This window comes from Anopheles gambiae, chromosome 3 (genome assembly GCF_943734735.2).
Source record: "Anopheles gambiae chromosome 3, idAnoGambNW_F1_1, whole genome shotgun sequence".
Taxonomy (NCBI): domain Eukaryota; kingdom Metazoa; phylum Arthropoda; class Insecta; order Diptera; family Culicidae; genus Anopheles; species Anopheles gambiae.
In genome coordinates this window covers 76,431,681-76,452,168 of record NC_064602.1, presented here as the reverse complement: position 1 = coordinate 76,452,168, position 20,488 = coordinate 76,431,681, and the positions used below count along the sequence as shown (strand labels likewise).

The 20,488-nt window shown below is 43.1% G+C and overlaps 1 protein-coding gene and 1 pseudogene across 1 annotated transcript; both read right to left on the bottom strand.

Moving 5' to 3' along the window:
- Positions 1–868: 868 nt before the first annotated feature.
- On the bottom strand, positions 869–17,150 carry LOC133393171 (uncharacterized; annotated as a pseudogene).
- Positions 17,151–19,023: 1,873 nt separating this feature from the next.
- LOC133393585 (uncharacterized) lies at positions 19,024–20,116 on the bottom strand. The gene is made up of 2 exons (XM_061659166.1): positions 20,020–20,116; positions 19,024–19,953 (listed from the first exon to the last, which is right to left on the bottom strand). The coding sequence occupies exons 1-2, from the start codon at positions 20,023–20,025 to the stop codon at positions 19,120–19,122; spliced, it is 840 nt and encodes a 279-aa protein (XP_061515150.1). The 5' UTR covers positions 20,026–20,116; the 3' UTR covers positions 19,024–19,119.
- Positions 20,117–20,488: the final 372 nt, after the last annotated feature.

Here is a 20,488-nt window from a genome sequence, read left to right as displayed (position 1 = left end):
AAATGTTAATTTTGAAATTTTTGATTTACATGTGTTCACATAAATTTTCCCGTTGGTATACGTGCAGAGCTCTCCAGCTTGATCGGCCTGGTTTCTTACAACATCTGTTGTTTTGATCCAAAAACTGTAAACGTTAGAAACGTACAGGGTAAGATGGATTAAACGGTACAGATATCTAATGATGGCTGTGTCATCAAGCAGCTTAATGTCGGTTGTTCGCCATCTTTTGTAATCAGTACAATACTGTGAAGCGTTAATTCGAAATACGTACTGTAAAGGTTCATCGATTGATAAGGCATGTGCAAGCCATGTGAAATATGTTGACTTTCCTGTTCCAGCTTCATCAAGTACAATATGTACTTTTGTTTCGTTATTGTGCTTGAAAATATCAGAAATGGTGTATTGTACATCATTTGTAGATGATAAGGATTTAAGAATCTGAGAAAACTTAGGACTACGGAAGCGAATATCGTCCAATAGTATTTCATGTTTGTACAGGTACTTAAAGGAATGGACTTCCTCTTGTTCGTTGGTATGTTCGTCATTTTCTCCCATGTAAGGAACGACGGTGCGCGAAAAATACCTAAGCTTGATTACATCAAAGTTTTGTTGTTTCGATTCTATATATGTAATATTAGCGAACCCATAGTAATTGTCCAAAAATTTGCATATAAAGCTTAAGCTATCGTCATGTGTTACAATTTCACTGAGTGATGTTGTGGTTCCAAACAGATTTAATGGTGCCTTGCAAAGTACTGTGTACAGCTTTTGTCTTGTCTTTTTGGTAAGATCACGCACATAGAAACAATCTTCATCTGGGCGTGCTTCAAGTACTTCTTCGATTACTATTAATTTTATATTATATACTTTAGCATATCTTTGAATTTCTGGCAGGATCGTTTTTTTTCGATTGATCAATGGTTATTATAATGATGCTCGTGGAGGAATCAACCTCTGAAATGAACTCGAGTAGGACACGGAGAACATCACATATATTCTCATCGAAATCACTCGCTACGAAGTGTATGAAAAAAGCTTTGCAGCGAAGCAATGCAACGGTTTGGCAGAGCAACTCGTATAGCTCAGTGTCTCGAAGCCGATCTGACCGAACAACAATGTATGGATAATCAAATTTCCATAGTCTAAGATCAAATTGCGATGAAAATGGAAATTTAGTACAATAATAGTTCACCTTCATGCGGATGAATAGTTTTTATAAATATGGAATATCCATAGAAGTTGGTTTAACCAATTTCATCAAATCAAACAGTCGCAGAAATAGCATATAATGCGTCGTCGCTCTATCGTCGATCCAGTGTGGCATTATTTCTAGAACTCTGTTGTGAAGCTGTTTCTCATTTGAAGATCCAGAAACAAGCATAAACTCTTTGAAAAAGTGCTGTATAACACCGTCAACTTTCTGGTAGTAAAATGATTCATCTTCCGTTGAAGTTGATGTATCTTTAGTGCCTGATTCAAAGAAGGACTTATCGATCATGAATTGCATCTCTTCCCAACTGCCGCAACTATCTTCACTCAACTTCGCTCGTATAAGCCTATCATATTCACGCTCAAGAACTGATCGAAGTTTCCCCATGATGGATGTCTCACATGCAGTGAGTAGTCGTTGGCTAAATTTAAACATTCCTGTTCCTGTCGTAAGTTCCTCGACACACATATAAATTAAATCGACGTATGCGTTCAAGGAAGAATAATTCGATTTAATTTCTGTGTTGTATCGAAAATGCAGTACGATCATTTGTCCTAACTTTTCAAGACTAGCTTGCCGCAGTGCAGCCACATAAGCATTACATTCATTTTCGAAGATAAAGCTGTAGCTTGTTGCCACTATGTCGTTGCAAAAGAACAAAATATCGTTGCTGTCATGGTTCCGTAATGTTAATTTTTGTTTCAGTTTGCTGTCGATCGTTGCATTAGTGCACAGCAGGTATGTATGCGAACCAGTGGATAACTTTTCATATCCTTCAAGGTAGGAGATAAAGTACATGGGAATAGAAAAGCGACGATTGGAGTTCCATTTCGCGAGCAGCGTTGCTTCCGTAATTGATGGTCGCTCTTTCTGCGTAGGGGTGTACGAATAGTTTGGGTTGATCTTTTTCGATTTCGTGCGCTTTTTAATGTCGGGCGGTTGTTTGTGTTTAGCTTGTATGTAAACAGTACCTTCAGATATCGATGGCGATGAATAGCGAAACACGAGGTCGTCAAACTTTCTTGCATCTGCATTTTCAATTAAAATTGAGGAAATTTTCCTTGACGGTACAATGAGTTTGCACGGAAAAGCATGATCATGGCCAACCGAATGTGGTAAGCAACCCCGTGCAAGGTATTCCTCGCTACTGTATTACTCGCAGGTCTAGTACCACCACTGGATACAGCTTGTCTGCTGTTTGACTCCGTCGTAGTGTTGATGTCTTCCAACTACATGTTAGTTTTTGCTAAAAGTACAGTAAAATAAATATCAGCAACCAAAATGCACTTGAAAGAATGCATAGCTTTTTCGTATGTTAGCTCTTAGATGGGTCGGTATTGTTGGTTCCGTTTCGATGATTCCTGATGCTTTCCGTAGTCTATAAATCAATGGGACTGGGTGACTGGCCCCGCGCCCACGTGACCGTTTTGTTTAGCGTCGGGTTGCCCCCCCCCCTCTTCCCGACGTTCAGGTACCCAGTTTCCCGGGATACCCACCCCCCCTCCTGGTTTGCCATATGCCACCATCCGCCCAAGGGGTTGGATCAAGCCCGTGTACCCAAGCTTGGATATGTGGTGACACACGTTACCACTCTGCACGGCGAGGACGTGTCGGAATAGGAGTTGGATGGGAGAGCCTGTATTAACCCTCGAGGGGGCTTCGGATCCCATCCCATTGCAGAGTATCATAAATAATCAGAACCAATAAATAATCAGAATTTACGTAGGCGTGATGTACAGATAGGTGAACGCACGTTTGAAGTCGTCCCAGGATTCACCTATCTTGGGTCAAAGGTCAGCAACGACAATAGCATGGAAGCTGAGTTGCGCGCAAGGATGCTGGCTGCCAACCGGTCATTCTACAGCCTGAAAAATCAGTTCACCTCAAAGAACCTGTCGCGACGGACGAAGCTGGAACTATATAGTACCTATATATTACCGGTACTCATATACTGAGACATGGACACGGTCAAAATCTGACGAAACCCTCTTAGCCGCGTTCGAGAGGAAGATGCTCAGAAGGATACTTGGCCCCGTATGTGTGGAAGGACAATGGAGGAGCCGCTATAATGACGAGCTATACGAGATGTACGGCGACCTCACTGTCGTGCAGCGTATCAAGCTCGCCAGGCTCCGGTGGGCTGGCCATATTATACGCATGGAAACGGACGACCCAGCCCGTAAAGTCTTTTTAGGCCGTCCACAAGGACAGAGGAGGCGTGGTAGGCCCAAATTGAGGTGGCAAGGTGGCGTGGAGGCGTCCGCCATTATGGCCGGGATAACGGACTGGCAGACGAAGGCGCGAGACCGTGAGCGGTTTCGGACACTCCTGAGGCAGGCCAAGACCGCAAAGCGGTTGTAGCGCCGGATAAGTAAGTAAGTAAGCTCTTAGATGAATGGATAGATAAGATAGAAAATATGTGAAGGGCGACTTGAGTAAGATCATCTGGGAAGGTCACTGTACATTTTAAAAACGAACTAGAAAATTGTTTTTTTTTTCAACAAAATACACAGTTTCGTTTGCTTTGTACTGCTCAAACAGTGGTTCGATTTTGTTTTGTTTTTGTATGCTTTCATAGAGAGAAGGTAGGAGAAAACAACGATAAGGTTTTATGGCGAGGAATTATCTAAAAATTCGAATTGATGAAATTCAGTTGTCCATAATTGACTGTCATGCTCTGAACTTTCCTGCTTGCCCTGAATCCTGCTTTATAACAACTTTACTCAAATTACCTTTAGTATTAACGTTTTGATAGTGCTTATCTTTAGAGACAAATGCAGTCGCGATAAAACAACCTGCTTCAAAGATAAGTAGATTCGAAAATGCATATACACTCAGCCAAAAGTTCTCAACATAAATAATATAACACAACATAGAATAAGCCGGCCCCGTGGTACAGTCGTCAACTCGAACGACTTAACAACATGCCCGTCATGGGTTCAAGCCTGTACCACTATACATAGGACAGACTATCCTGCTATGGGGGGTAATCCTAAAAGTCACTGAAAGCCAACCCAAGTAGTGGTACAGGCAGGCCTTGACCGACAACGGTTGTTGTGCCAAAAGAAGAAGAAATATTATTTAAATTCGTTATTTAAGCAATTGCACAAAGATCTTTATTTATTTTTTTAAATAAAACTAAGTTTTTATTTTATTTTGGAGGAACGGTCCAATCAAAAAATCAATGCGTTAAAATAAATAAAAATATAATGTGCAGAAGATGTCGTTGAAAGTCTTTAATGTTAATACTAGACAATAATTAAATAAAAATTGAAAGCTTAATCGCAATCCTGATTAAAAATGAAGCTGATAGCCGTTTACTTTGAAATTGAGTAAGGAAAATTACCTGTATTCACATATATTTGCATCACAATAAATATTCCATTTGATTATCAACACTTTACAAACAACTTTCGTATGGAAGAATTGAAAAAGTATTGCGATGCAAATTCAGAACGCGTCAGCTAGCAACCCTGTAAAAACTGCATCACATACCCTGCATTACTGCATTGGTTCTAACTAATAGAGGGCGTTCTAAAATGTTGTTTACATTGAAAGATAGGTGGCGCTGGCACTTAGCTTGCGGTGCTAAAAGATAGATGACGCTGCATTATGCGCCTGCATGCTATGCATACAATACAATGTACCCCTGTATGGTATGCAATGAGATATCAAGGACCTGAAAAAGGTTCGGACAACGAATTCTGAATTATTTTGTTTCCATGTATAAGATTGAATTACAAACTGTATCTGCTCAAAACCAAAGAACAATATTGCATTTGAAGATAGTCATAAATAATTATTCATAACACTCACGATAAACGCGATGACAGAAATGGTATTACATACTTCTGGGTCACATACAAATAATGCACGGGTGTGATATGAAAAATAGCAAGAAGTTAGCGAGAAAGTAAGTTACAGGATCGTTTAAAAAACTCACAAGGACTGAGGGTTATTTTATCCCTACCCTGCCTTCGTTTATTGTGTAATGTTGCTTTCTGCGTAAGTCGAATCTCTTGATTTCCAGCTAAAATATCACTCATTTTTGTGTAATTTTGTAAGTAGGGGATGGGTTTAGACACTTTATGAATTATTTGATATGGTTCTGACTGAATATAACAGTTTTAAACCTTTTGGAATGGTTTCTAACATTCAAAACTGCAATTATTTGGCAATTTACAATTGATGTGTCAAATTAGTACAATTTTCTGAAAAAATGGTCATATTTAGTAAACCGCGTATCTCCGAATCCGCGTATAAGAGGTACTGTGTATCTCGGGGACTGCCTGTATTCCCAATTTTAGAACAGTTCTTGTCCCGGTCATGGTTCTTGTCCCGGCTAATATTTCAATTTGATCGTTGATGTAACGATATCCTTATTGTTTCATCTTTTAAATAAATAAGAATAATGGAATAAAATGTAGTTCTGGCAGTGTCCATTCTCATTGTATTCTCTTCACTTTATTATCTTATAAAGCTATTGAAGTTTCATTCATTACCACCGAGATTTCATTTCGTAACGGAGTGAAAACCTAGAATGCGTGAAACGCTCTGATAAAACTTTCTCAACCATACCGGTAAACTTTTACACAAAGCTTTCTTTCCTCCGAAAGCAATCGAATCCTTTTTGTGAAAGCTTTCGAATGAACCAGCGTGAATTTGAACAAAGCATATCATTCGACAGTCAGGATGCAACATCGTTTAGCTTCGTACGTTTGAACACAGCACGAACACACTTGCCGAAACGTCACTCGGCTGCTATTCGGGAAAGATGTTAATTCATTCGTTGATACTGCTGCCAAATATAGTACTATACAGCAATTCACGAAGAAAACATGTCTAACAGAACACTCCTGTCACTCCTGTGCATTGATCGACAACGCGGTCGCTAACCAAACATCCCCAACATATGGCAGTTCATCGCAGTGGAGCGATGAAAAATTGGTCAAATTCTTTGGGACACATTTTTACCCTCTCTTCCACCCTTTGAATGCTTTCCTATCCTGCCGCGCGCCTGTGTAACGAAGGAGGGCGTGAAAATTTATACTATCGTCACGTCTGCGTTAATATGCATGCAATTTGTTATCGGTGTGTTCGCGGCCAGCGGGAGAACACATTTCGCAAACGTCGACAGTGGCTGCCTTTTTTTTTTGCTGCCCCCGTTCGCAGTCTTAACCATCATCGATCTGTGCGTGTCTGTGTGTATCTGTCTTTGTCGTCACACACACGCAGCCAACACACGGCTGCAGGATATTCAGGCCGATCGATAATTAAACTACCATCACGCGGGGACTCGGGTCGGTTCGGTCCGCACCACGGCGCTTCAAGGGGATAGACTCGTTGGAACGTTAAAGGGAAGCAAAACTCCTGCCCGGTGGGGAAAAACTCCGGAGGGTTTCCGTTGCCATGGAGGCGGACAAGCGGACCGTAAAACTTACAATCAAATCTTACGCGATGTACGGGCTGTACGGGATGGGCCTCTGGTTTTGCTGAAGAGCCACCGAGTACAAAAAAAAGAGGCTGGTGAATGAAAATGAACAAAAACATTCGTAAATTTTATCATTTTCCTTTTTTGGGCCGAGGGAAACATTGCAACCTTTTGCTGTTGGTGCGTTAGCGTGCTGGTTATTTTTATCCGGGAAAAACCTTTTCGGACCATTGGCGGCGGTGGTGGTGATGATGTAGATCAGAAGAAACCGTTGCCAGCGTCATCGCTCAATAGCAGCAGCCGTGTTTCTATGCTGTGGAAAAAAAAAACACTCACAAAGTGAAAGATTAAACGTGCACAATCTCTCATCCCCGGACAACAGCAAATGCATCGAGCTGGAAATAAAAACTGGCCAGCCCGCATCCGGCCGTGGAAGGCTGTACGGCAGGCGAAAAGTTGCGCGGTACAGCATTAACAGAAAAGGGGAGAAAATTAGCTGAACGTTCACGTGCCGAGAAGCTTGAAAGAGCGAAACAAACAAGTGAAATGTATACTACTGTTGGTTTGATGAATTTGGTTTTATTTAAAGGTTGAAAAATGGTCGAGAAGCGCATAAGTTGGCTGCAAATACGTTGTAAAATTATGTAAGTTTTTAGTACCTAACAGCAGTCAGGCATCGAAAGGTTAAGATTTGCAAGAGTACTTTCATGAGATAACCTATGCATTATTTTAAAATTATTATTAAATTAAAACCAATTAAAACTAGGTCACAACTATACTACACTTGCGAAGAATGTCAATTCTTATTCTCTGCCACCTTTATAGGACAATTGTCTCTAGTCACACCAAAATACATACTCTTGATGAGGGTATATCAAAAAAGCAATAGAAAAAACACACACACACACATCCAAAAGTGCCTAAATAAATGTAATGAAAATTAATTGGATTAAAAGGTCCAGCAAATGTGCCCGGTTGGATGGAACTGGAGATTGCTTAACATTAATAGATACAGGTTTTTGGTGTTTGCTGTTTCACACTGTTTGAATTCCCTTATTGTGGGATGGTTTTTACATTTTTCAGGAGTGTCCAGGATGAATCGTTACAGTGCGGTGTGGTGTTGTTTGTTTTAAGAGGGGACATAGTGCCTGGACTCGTGATATGGTAAGGGAAGGTAATACCAGCAACATTTCATGGCTCATTTTTTTCCATCGTACCGAAAATTCAGTGTACAGTGGTGTAGCGTTTACGGTTAAACGCCGTGCCACAAATGGACACTTTTGGGGACAAGGCGCAATCGTTTCGGCACGAGAGATGGAATTTTTATTTTCCTTTTCTACAGTAAGTGGACGCCTGTATGAACGGTTCCTGTGCGTCAAGTGGTTGAAATTACGGTGCTGGTTTGCCGAAAATAGTTCAGAATAGGCTTTGGGAGCAATGAAAGATATAAAAACTGTAGAGTGAAGCATAAAACCGAACCACCGAAAAAAGGGAACTAGTTTGTTGTAAATAGATGAATTATCACGGCTTTGTATTATCATTCAATCAAGCCTAGTAAACTAGTAAACTAACGCAGCATGAAATGACAAGCTTAGTGGAGGGTGGCAAGCCTGTGACCAAAGTGACCACTTAAAACCGCTCTTCACATTCACACAGTCACTTCCCCCCTACGGTGGTATTTATTACGACCAACCGGAAAAAAGTCACAAAACGCAATGCCGAGCTCGTGTCAAGTTCTCCCGTGGGGATAATGGTAGGTTTTTTTTTAAATTTTTTTTGTTTCGGGATATATCTGCTGCTAGACTCTGCAGATTGTCGCCCTTTTTTGGGGCTTTTTTTCTTGCCAGGAAGCTATCTGCCGCATAACATACCATGGAATGAATACATTAGCGTGCTTAGACGACAGTTTCCCCTTTTCTATGCCGGTCATAACTCAGGTAAGGATAATGTTTTTTTTGGTGAGTGAGAGAGAGAGATGCTAATAGCCGATCATGCAGCGCTGGTAGGAACGTTCGATGGGTCAGGTGCGTGCTATTGGTCTATTTTGTTTTGTTGCGGGAAGGTTAGCTTCAGTCAAATGTCCTGCCAATAGAAGTAAAGGGTGTTGTGTCCTAGTGGCATTATGTGCATTAGCTGTTACAAGTTACTAGGAGTAAAGGTTAAACAAATATTGTGAACAATTTGTGAAGCTTGAACAAACAAATTTAGTAGAACTGCAAACAATTTGGGGCATAATTTTGCATGAAGTTTTAACTCATTTGGTAAAAATCCGAAACACAGTTAATGGTATCTGGATACAAACTGAACATAGCAAAGCATCTCATTACTTAAACCAAGTCAATCCAGCGTGCATGAGCAAAAACTTAATGAAATGAAACGTAACAAGGGCACGGCTCATGAAGCAACGCAAACGTCATACTTTCTGTCGCATGGATGGTGGCCCTGCAATGACGAATGAAAGTGATAAATATTCGTAACATATATTCGACAATTTGTCACGATTATGGTCGCGTGAAACCGAAGAAAAAAAAAACAGACGAAACAGTCCAACGGATTCCGAAGCCTCGGCTAGACTGCCCACCATATTGCCGTACTGCTGTGTACATCACATCGTGGGTGCAAGTGTCCGGAACGTGCACATAGTATTGATGTTTTATTTAAACGATTTTAACCATCACAGTACTCGCGGGAGAATTGAAACGAAAAAAATAAAAATGCACGTTAAAGCTAAAGCGCTCCCAGACCACTGCTGGGCTGGTAGAAACGATTTTCATCCATCATTTGCTCGACGACCGCATCGGTATTTTGCACAATTTTGCACTGGCAGAGGCACCGTCGGGTTGGCCGGCTGGTAGAAATTAATTTGAAGGGAAAACTGTGACTGTGGCACACGGAAAGGGGCCAGCAAAGCGATGCGGGGAGGCAAGCATAAAGAAACCACATCAACGGTGCAGAACAAAAACAATAAATTGATTAAAACAATGGCAACGTTTTATTTCCATTCCAGTGGGTGGGTTCCCCCACTTCCACCCCTTCCCGAAGCATCGAATGTGGACAACGACAGCAGGGAGCGTAACGAAAGTGTTTGAAAGGGTTTTTGGTTTGCAGCTGTGTGCGTGTGTGTAGCGTTGGCTGAGTAGATTGAAGCGACCACAAAACGGTCACCATTAAGGATTGGTAATCCTCTCGATAGTCATTGCAGTTTGAGTGATGTAAAATACTTTTTTTAAATATATTTTCAAATTATTCGCATTGTTACAAAACAAAACAGAAAATTGGATTAATTGTCGAGCGTATATTGATTGCTGTTATCAAGGTTTTTTCGGTAAAAGACCTTGCATCGATGAATGAAAATGTTGCACGACCAAAACGCAACCGACTCAGGAAGGATGTGCAACGTGCTCTTTGGTGGCACACAGGTCCATGGATGTATTGTGTTAATAATTTAATCTAATATTCCATTTGAGTGGTGTGTCTGCATCTACATCCGGCGATCGAGATGGTGAAATTTTCCAGGGATGGGAAAACCACAACCACGTGAACAGAATCAAACAATCCTTTCTCGATGCCAACGCTAGTAGGCGAAACTGCTTGATTACCGCGAAAGGATTAAGGTTTTGAGCTGGTTCCACAAAAACGGAAAAATGCCAAAAGTCACCTAGCAACGGCACCGATGGATGAAGGTGGGCTTGCCTTCAACACGCCAATTTGTGTTTGCATTTTGCACCCCTTTGCATGGCGCCAAAGAGGGCAGCGATAAGCGCTGGGGCTCACAATTTCTTTCATTGTTGTATTTTCCCGTGGGCACTCTGGCACTGGCTATGTGATTGTTGGCTGCACAACGAACCCAAAACAAGTGAAAGAAACAAAGCCAAAAAAATAGAATGATGACAACGGTGGAGTGGATAAGAACAACCAATCCATCCGGTATGTACGTTTTTGGTGCGATACTCCCCGAGCGGATGGTTCGGATTGACAGAAAATCAGACACCGACATTCGGCCTAGCCGCGGGTGCGTCTAATGGAATGCGGCGTCGGATTGTGCTGTTCCCTCCCCCCGCGAATGGTCAAGTGCGTTCCTGATCCGGCCAGTAATTGGCAGGCCTGTGCGACCGTGGATTTTGAGCGTGTGGGATTTTGGGCGGCTTTTATTATTGTGCAGAAGAAAGCACACGCACCGAGCCCGGCATTGAGCACGATCGATGCAATCCGAATCACACAATCGCTAGGTGCGGGGGAAAAAGTCCCACAACCAATCCGTTGATTCAGCACCGGCACCGCGAACTCATCCACACAGGATGGCAGGCTGATGTTGATTGGCCAGTTTGTAGAAAGCGGATTTATGCATGCGAGAAAGGGTGTAGGTGCAGAAGGCAGGCAGGGTACGGGATGTGATTTTTGTTCGCTGCAGTTATTGTTAGCTTTTTATTCGCTAATGGAACAAAACCGATTAATAACAACAGCATGCAGCGTGTGTGTTGCGGTGGTGATTTTGTAGTTTGTAAGCTTTCGAGCATAACGCGCATGATGCTGATGACCTTCAACAGGGCGGAAGCGGCGGCTCAGGGGGTGTTTTGGGTGCGGGTCAATAGACAATCACGTGGTTATCGTTTTTGTTTTGGTTACGGAGGTTTTATGGCATGTAATCCTACCACTTTCTGCCACTAACACAATAATTTAAGCGTCATGGTAGAGATTAAACGGATTTGTCTACAAAACAGTTGGTGCGGTTGTGTACCTGTTTGATTGCAGGAATGAATTAAATGCAGGGTGGACAATCGATGTAGGGTTTTAATGGTGCGGAATGCATCTGATTACAGGCATGGCAATAATGCTGTTTGGAGGTTGGAAGGAGGACAAAATTTTTCTGTGTAACTTTTTTTACTGAACTTCAGTAAAATTTTACTGAATTTTTTTTTTAACTGAAGTTTTAGTAATCCTTTCAGTAAAACGAATGTTTACTGAATCATTCAGTAATGTACGGTGCTCACCAAAATCACAGCTCGTTTACTGAAATCGCAGTAAAGCCATTCTTATATTACTGATTTTTCAGTAGTTAGTTGCGATTAAAAAATGACGAAATATTTCTTTTAAATTGAGTTTTTATTTATGCTTAGAGATTGCCAGTTCCTCAATTCATGTTCGTACATGTTTTGTGTTGTTTTATACAGTTTTTATACTGTTTTTTGCCGCCGCAAGTGTAGATGGTTCAGTAAGCGCTCACAGACACCACGAAATCACCTGAAATTTCACTAGTAGGCCTGTAAGCGCTTACAAAATAAACTTTTTGCACATCACGAGCAAGTGGGTTCCGCATTGTTTTGTTTTGATGTTCTGACTGACAGGTCGATTTGACAGAATGAATTGCTGCATTTTCAGTAATTTGTTTTACTGATATCCAGTGAAACGACTAATTTGACAATTATTTTATTGATTTTCAGTAAAATGCGTAATACTGAAATGAATTCAGTAAATTATTTTGCTGAAAGTCAGTAAAAACATGGCATTCATGCTGAAAATCAGTAAAATATTCTATTACTGAACCGTTTCAGTAAAAAAAACTTTACTGAAGCAGGATGAGAAAATTTGCTGTGTACAGTAGGAGCTGTGGTAGGTATATTTATCTGCAAAAACAATGGGGTTTCTCTCCGTTTTTTTTATTATCTTGACAATATTTCATATGGTTGTTCAATACATCGTCGATTGTTATTATAAAATTTGGAGAATAAGAAGGTAAATTTTTAGAAGGGAGCTTTCATCTTATTATACCGATGAGTTTTTGTGTATTTCCAATAACTCAGTTGAATCATCAGGTCCTAATTTTCAGACACTTGCCTCCGAAATGGCGCAATCCTCTGCCTCACTTGTTACAGTTGAGATCCTATGGGATATTACTTGGATGATATACCTTCACATGCAGTACCTACCTAAGAAGTTGAATTGTTTTCTGTGATTTTCATAAATATTTAATTCTTCTGATACTACATGTGCCTATCTTTTGAACTTTACTTCTTCAAAACTTCTTGGATATCTCTTTACAACTGTTGGATGGATCAGAATCATAATCTTGAATACAAATTAAACCTCTTAATGAATCAAGTAAGCTAGTGGCAATCAATCACAAATATGAAGGTTCATGAATCTTCAATCTTGAATGAACCTAATCGTAGTCCCTAAATATCCACTCCCACTGTCTGGCACCTTGAATGATTCCTCAGTTTCCCCTAGTCATCAGAACATTCGTGACGCAACTTTCATTCCCAAAATTTTCACCAATGTCTGCTCTTGATGCAGTTCATGGTTCATGAAATCAACAAAATACAGAAAATCATTATTTTGAGGATCTATGATTCTCAAAATTCTAGATTCAAGATTTAGTTTGTAATTGGAACGAATCGTTACTTTCGATGCATGTGAAGAAATTTACCGAAGATCTCTATCTAATCTGAAGAAAGATAAATGAATTACAACACTAGTCCTAATTATTCTTTTTCACAATGTCCTTTTAAATGGCTCATTAATAGGGAGGTCATTATGTTCAAATTTGCGCGTTCAAACACCCTACTTATTCATCGTCAGTTTCTTGGGCCTTATCCTAAGGTGCTCAAGAGTGTCCTTTCTTCTGGATATTCACCATAAATTTACTTCGTATACTGTCCTGAAGTATTGGTTCGCAGGACGGTTGGACGAATCTCAACAATATTACTTTAGAAACATTTCTACTTGCAAAAACGTATCATATAGCCTCGTATACCTGCGGTATTAAGAGCAACCTTTCTGATCATCTGCCTCAGTTTATGCAATAAAAATGATCTAACATTTACTCCCAAAGGCAAGGGTTTCCTTTTTACTTCTCAAACATACACCGCAAATGCACGTGTATGGTGAAACGGTTAGGTTCCTTTATAAATGAGTGCACGTTTACCACCTCACATCTGCAAGGCTGGCCCAGCAGTACCAGCATCCTCACATTGGCTCGAAGGTTTTTTTTTCCTCGTTTCGACAACACAATGTTGCTGTAGAAGAAATCCCCCTGCCTCCTTGGCACTCCCATTGCGGTGACCGCCGTGGTAAAAGTGAAGTGGCGTTTGCGTTTCAATTTTCACACATCCCCAAACCGCCGAGCCGGACCACAGGCTCAATGGGGTGTGTGTGTGTGTGGCGGCAGGGCGCTCGTTATGATAAATTGGTTCGCGTCCGGCAGGTTTGCCACCTTTTCACTGTGGGCTGCAATATTTGGCCATCCTTTAGTGCACATACACACACACATGGTTATCCTTCCTGCTGCGGTGTCGACTTCGTGGGTTCCGTTTTGGCACGGGGTGTACCACTCGCCCCGTTCACGGTCAGCCGATGGATGATAAATAAGAGCATTTTGTACTGTGGTGCTTGAGCTAACATACTACCCAAGCAGGGGATGGTAACACACAGAAGAAAAAAAATCAAACTTCCCAACAGCAAGAAAGACTGAAATAAGAAAATCACTACCTACTCGAGCTAAATCGCCCGAGCTCACCAGCGGGTTTCTGTACGAATAGATCCGTTCGTATATCCTCAACGATAAAGTGAACCTCCGGCATGTGCCCACACTCCAGCACGTTCTCGGTTGGTCAAGGATGCTTGCCTAGAGGGGAAGGAGGGGAGGAGAGCTGCGTGCACGGGTACGGGGATGAAACAGCTTGCTCCCCGGTGAGGTGAGCAATGGCTGGTTAAAGGTTGCGATAAAAATGAGCTCAAGTCAATTTTTCACCAGCTCTTATCGGTAACAGCTGGCAGCAGTTCCGGCCACTCCCGTATCGCCACTCGGGCATCGATAGCCGGATCGGTTTTGCCTTCTCGCTTACTGCTGCTGCTGCTGCTGGATGCGAGGTTACGCCATAATGATAAAGATATTTCATCTTTTTTCCTACCTCACGATAGAGCATGTGGAAGGGCTGCGTCGAGGGGTTGCGTTCCGAAAGGCATATCAATCAAAACCGATTCGATGGAAAGGATGCATATCTTACCGAATGTGCAGATTCACTGTGGCAAGATAGGGATAGTTTCGATTTGTGGGCAAAATTTGTATTCCACTCCATCGCTGATCGAATCAAGCGGATGGGTTCGCTTAGCTGGTGCAACATAAATAGGAAGGTTTGGTAAGGATACCAAGTGAAGCTGTTTAGCGTGAGGGATTGCTGCACCATCTGCTCGCATAAGAGTATGCGGTACCGGCTAAATTGAGTTATATTTGGTTCACTGTTAAGGGAGATTATATATTGTGTGTTCTGTCTGACGTCATATCTCGTTTAATAGAAGGTTATACGGCAAATTTGGCTGGTGTTCTAAATTAGATAAATAGCGCTATAGCCATAAAAGTCGTCTAGACATGTGACAAACATGTTTTGTAATAATTTTGAATACGATTTACGATAAATACGATTAAACAACGCCTTCAACTCTGGAAGACTTCCGATTACTTTTGGATCGAATTCTGGCTTTGGACCACTTCCAACAAATCCAGTCGTCTCCAACTCCGACTCCGACTCTAGACTGCTCTGGACGGCTCCGGGCGTTCTCGATCAGCTCTGAGTATTGCATCTTTCATCATACCTTAACATTTACTATCTTCTGGAGTTGGTATTATTAAAATATAAATATATTCTTGAAACAATAACTATATCTTATCTAAAACAATAGTCAGGACTTCAAAATCTCAATCGCAGTATCGCAATCTGAAAAATAGTCACTAAATCAAATGTAATAGGTAATGACAGCTTTCATAGTTGGCCAGCGGTCCTAAACTATCCTTTGATTTAATTTTGCTTCTCATTCAGCTTGAACGTAGTGTAGAAGCAGTCATTATGCCTACAGGCAACGAATCAATCGCATTACTTGTGACCCAGAAAATGTAAAATAAATAAAACAAAATCTCTAGATGTGTTGGCTTTCATTCCCATTGATGGGCACGATGTGTTTGAGTCTGAGAAATAGGTCACACAGAAGAGACCTAAGCTTGGCTAAACCCGAGCGAACAGGTGAGTTGATCAATCAAAGCTCGTGAGCCGTGTTCGTGTATGATTCAAAAGTTAATTATCATTTCCAAGCGACGAAGCTGCGACTCTGACGATCGTTTTATTGTGCCTAGATTTACATTCCTCTGTCTGCCCGGTTTAAGGGAAAAGAATTCCCACTCTTCCCACAGAAAGAAAGTGGTTCGGCTTTGGATGATGCTTGCCAAACACCGGGCCATCCGTGAGACACTTGACCGGTTGAAACCGAAAGAAAGTGAGATTACTCGTGTGGCTCTTTTTTTCGATTGATGTGAATAGCACGCACCCGCTCACCAGAGGACAAACTGCGGTGTGGGCTCACGCACTTCAGTTTACTGCTCCGAGCATCTGTTGGAATGCTTCGGTGTCGCAGCAGGCCATCGCCACACTTTGGTGCTGAATCAAACGATGCACGCGCTGCCGCGCTGGAGTCGTTCCGTGACTTAATTTGATGGTCGATGGCGATTACAGCGGGTACGAGTGCGAGGTCACTTTGGTGGTAAATTGAGCAATTTGCAATTCCAGCGCGTTGCATTAGCGAACAAGCGTGCCCATTGCGTGCCGCTAGCGATTGGCAGGTTTTTAATTGGCTCCCGGCGAACCCGCGACAATGGAAGCTAATGGTGAAGTTTGCGTGCTACGGGCCGTGGTACAGGTCTTAATCTTGGCTCGTTTGTCGCATGCGTTTAGCTTTACGAGATCGAGAATGAAGCTCGTGGTGTTCTGGTAAGAAATCTTATTCAAAATCCACGCAATTTCAAACCCGCTTAAGACATCAAAAGCGTTGGTGAACAAATGACACAGTAACGTCAAATCCTCAATAAGATCTGCGTTAGGCTACATACATTACCGTCACCCTTGTGAGTAAATAAACATCGTGCAAGTACCTATTTGGACGTACTGACGACGGTCGATCGGAAATGGTGTCAAATCAATTCCTATTAACGATCCCACAAACACCAAACCAGCATCGAGGCTCACTGACAGCTGATCCGTCGAGGTCACCGAGGATGATGGGAAACACGGGAATCGCTTATTAATTTAATGATACACCGTAAAGCACCAAAAATCCACCTTCACTACACTGCAGCCATACGACGTAATGCTGGCATAATTATGCACTTCAACCGTCAAAGCACTTCGTGCTTTTGATTTGTCTCCGTATGCTTTTCCCTACTTCAGGAGCAGTCCGAATTCATAAGCATCTCCGAGTTTTGACGTTTCAAACTGTCTTCATCTGTGGCTAGCGCTGTCTATTCGTCGTGCAATTCGTACTCCCACCAACAGATCCGAACAGCTCGTGCCTGTACGATGGAATTCGGGTGCGGCGCAAAATTATCATCCACGGACACACATTCGAATGGCCCAAACCGTGCTCGAAGCTAACGAGCGTGTGGACCATTTCGGGCTGGTGATTAAATTTGTGCGTCCGAATGAAAATTATTGCCTTCTGCAGCAGACCGCAGAAGATCGACATGTCGCTCCGGAACGCTCGCACAGATAATGACCTTCGCTCCTTGTTTCCCTGTCAAAATCTGATTGATTTCCCAAGGTCGGCTTGCGGGACCATCGCACGCATCGTTCACTGTCCGGCCGGTTGTCGTTGTGGTGCTAGCGTTGGGTCGGGAAATAGTAAAACGCCGTGAAAAGTGTTCGGGCCTTTGATGGAGAGGAAGCGAAAATCATTCGCTGCTGAGAGGAAATTTCAAGCCATAGGAACAGAGGAAAATGAAGCAAGTAGGACGACTCGTACAAAAAAATGGCCAAACCAAGAATATTCAATTATCTGTAACAAAGGAACAAACAAGCTGGAAAAACTTGGATGCTCCAACGCAAACCAACGTCCGGGGGCCAGCTTTTTTCCTGCTGGTCGGCCCATTTATGAGGTTTTAGTGTCTTTTTTGTTGCTCCAGCCTGAGACGTGTGTGTGTGTGTGTTCTTTTTCCATCGTTTAGGTGAAGATATTTTTCGTTTATTTTTTTCCGTTACACTCGTCGCCGTTCCCTTTTCGACCAAGCACCTTCAGATCCGTCGTAGTCGTCCACGGATCGTCGATTCAATCGTTCAGCATCGAACGAGCAAAGCTCGATGAAATCGCACGCACGACTGGACGGGTCTTCCGGCTGCTTGCGCCCGGATTGCCCAGATCAATGGCTGATGGCCGTATGCGGCTGAATGCGGCAATCTTTGTTGTCGACCGAGATACGGCCCACTTGGGGGCAGACTCCCCATCCCTCGGAGTGGGAACGTTACAGTTTTTGTGTTCGAATTTTGGAGGTTTTTTTGGTTGCTTCCCTCTTCTCTGGTGTTGAGATCGGAAACAAGCATCGTTCGGTCCGTTTGGCGACAGTAGGATGTCCGTTGTTGGTATCGGAATGGGGCAGAACCGTTTCCGGCGAGGGTTTTTCGGTGGTGTTTATTTGCATTGCAGTGTTTGTGTTTGTTACCTGAACTGGTGAACCGTGAGCAGTGGAGAGGCGGGTGTTCGACTCGGGTGAAAGAAATGGTTTCGTTGTTACTTGTGACGTGTGCTATTTGTGATGTCGTTGTAATATTGCTGGAAGTGTAGGTGTTCATTTCATAAACCGTCATACCGGAAGGGTTACCGCTGGTTTCTGATGGTTGATAGAAGTACGATTTTGGTTCCGGGAGATTCCAAACTTTAGTAAATGTAGTTCCTTAAAGTATGTTAAGTAAAAACCTTGTCTAAAACCATCTTAAATAGTCCGAAACAGTCTGGAATGGACAACAGATCCGATGGAATATTTCAAACCATCGGGAATCGTCTTTGGCGTTCAGAACCGATGAAATTAACGTAACCATTAGGAATCGTGGATTCTTTCCGAAACCATCAAGAACTGTAAAAAAAACCTGTTTAGCATTTGTATCTGAAACAAACTACACTTAACAATCCACTTTAATAATAGTAAAATAAAACCCTGTTTCCGATGGCTCAGGATGGTTCAGTACTACTCAAAATTCCTATGTTTAATAAAGATTTCAAAGGTTCCGACGATTCCTGACAATTCCATAGGATTCTTGAGATGAAGCTTTTAACTTGGCTTGTCGGTATCACTCTATTTGGAACTTTAGCCGAAGCATGGTAGCGTCCCTCAGAACCTGCCACTAGTCTACAGTCGGAACGAGACTGGATTCAATCTAAACCTAAATGACTACTCCTGGAAATTTCCATATTTTTGTTGGGATCGATACTGACATTCAGGCCAAGTTGATATCCTTATTTTGATCTGAGCTTTACTTCCTTTAGAGATGATCTCATACCCTGATTTCTTATCACTCAATACTTGGCAAGAACAATTTCGGAAGAAAATCAAACTCACAACCACAAATTTACGGTATACAGGTGTGTCTTTAGTTTAACACTTATCAGTTACAAATGTTTCGTTCCTAACCTAGTTGACTTTACACTTTGTTTGCCTTAATGTCTAGTGATGATGCTTCTTCTTAATGTACAGCTTCAGTGGCACCGGCTTTTCCACGATGAACGGCTTCTCGATGTACACGGGGTAGGGTTTCTCGATGTGCACCGGGTACGGTACCTTGATGATCTTCGTATGGTGATGCTCCTCCTTGTGCTCCTCGGCCTTTCCCTCAATGGGGGCCCACTCCTGGTGATGCTCTTCCTTCGTTTCCGTCGTCACCGACTGGGCGGAGTGTTCCTTGAGCAGATCGGCACTTCCGGCCGACAGCGGTGCCCAATCACCATGACCAGCCAGCTCCTTCTCCTTCCCTTCGTCGTGTTTCCACTCGTGGGAAGAGCCTCCCTGCTGGAGCTGTTGATGCTGCAGTCCCCAGTCCTTGGATGCATCCTCGTCCTGTAGGGTATGGTGCTGCTGCTGTTGCTGCTGCCAGCCGTACGATTGCTCCACCTTCGGCTGCTCGAACGAACCTCCAAAGTGGAACTGGTGCTGTTGGGCATGTTCGTCGTAGTGGGCAGGTGCAGCCGCTCGCTCAGCCTGCCACTCGTGCACCGGAGTATGACTTAGTGACTTCGGTTCGTGGTCTGCCTGCACCCAGTGATGCCCCTGTGGCTGATATTCCTGATGCCAGCCACCACCGTACTGCTGTTGTGGCGCCGCAAACGATGCTACCCCGTGCCCATGTACATCGTCCGATCGCGCTAAACTGTCTCCAAATCCGCCGTAGAACAATCCCCAGGGACTGCGTTTGTCCAGCGTCTTCTGCTGGCCGGTGGCTACCTTTGTGGCGTAGCCACTTGCCGCCATACTGGCGATGCTCACTGCTAGAACGATGAATACCTGGAGAAGCGAGAATGTGCAAGTTTAGTGCATGTCGTGCTGGTTGCAATTGCTCCTGGAGCTTACCTTCATGGCTAGTGGTTTCGGGACTAGTGTGGTTGCAAGAGCTGTCGAAAGATCACTGATGCTTCCTTCCGAAGAAATGGATCGTTTTATAGCGCCAGGTAGCAGCGAAATGGGAAGCGCCCGGACCGGCAAAAACGCCGTCATCCCCCTCCACCAGAGGGCAGCACCACCGTGGCTCCGAAATGCGAATTCGTTGCACAGGTGTCGAATTTCTTTCACCGATCTCCACCCCCCCCCCCCCCCCCCCCCCCCCCCGAAACACTTCGGGCACAAAGCCCACGTGCCATTTTGCGTTACCTGGCCCACTGCACTGCACTGCCACTGCTGCACCCGCCCGAGCTAATGGTAATCGGCTACAATTTGGTTTTCTTCCTTTCTTCCCGCCCCACCAAAGCTGCCCGATTATTCAACATAGGGTACAGCCCGAGCCGAGGTGGCCGACGCTGGAAAGCGATTGCACGCCGATTAA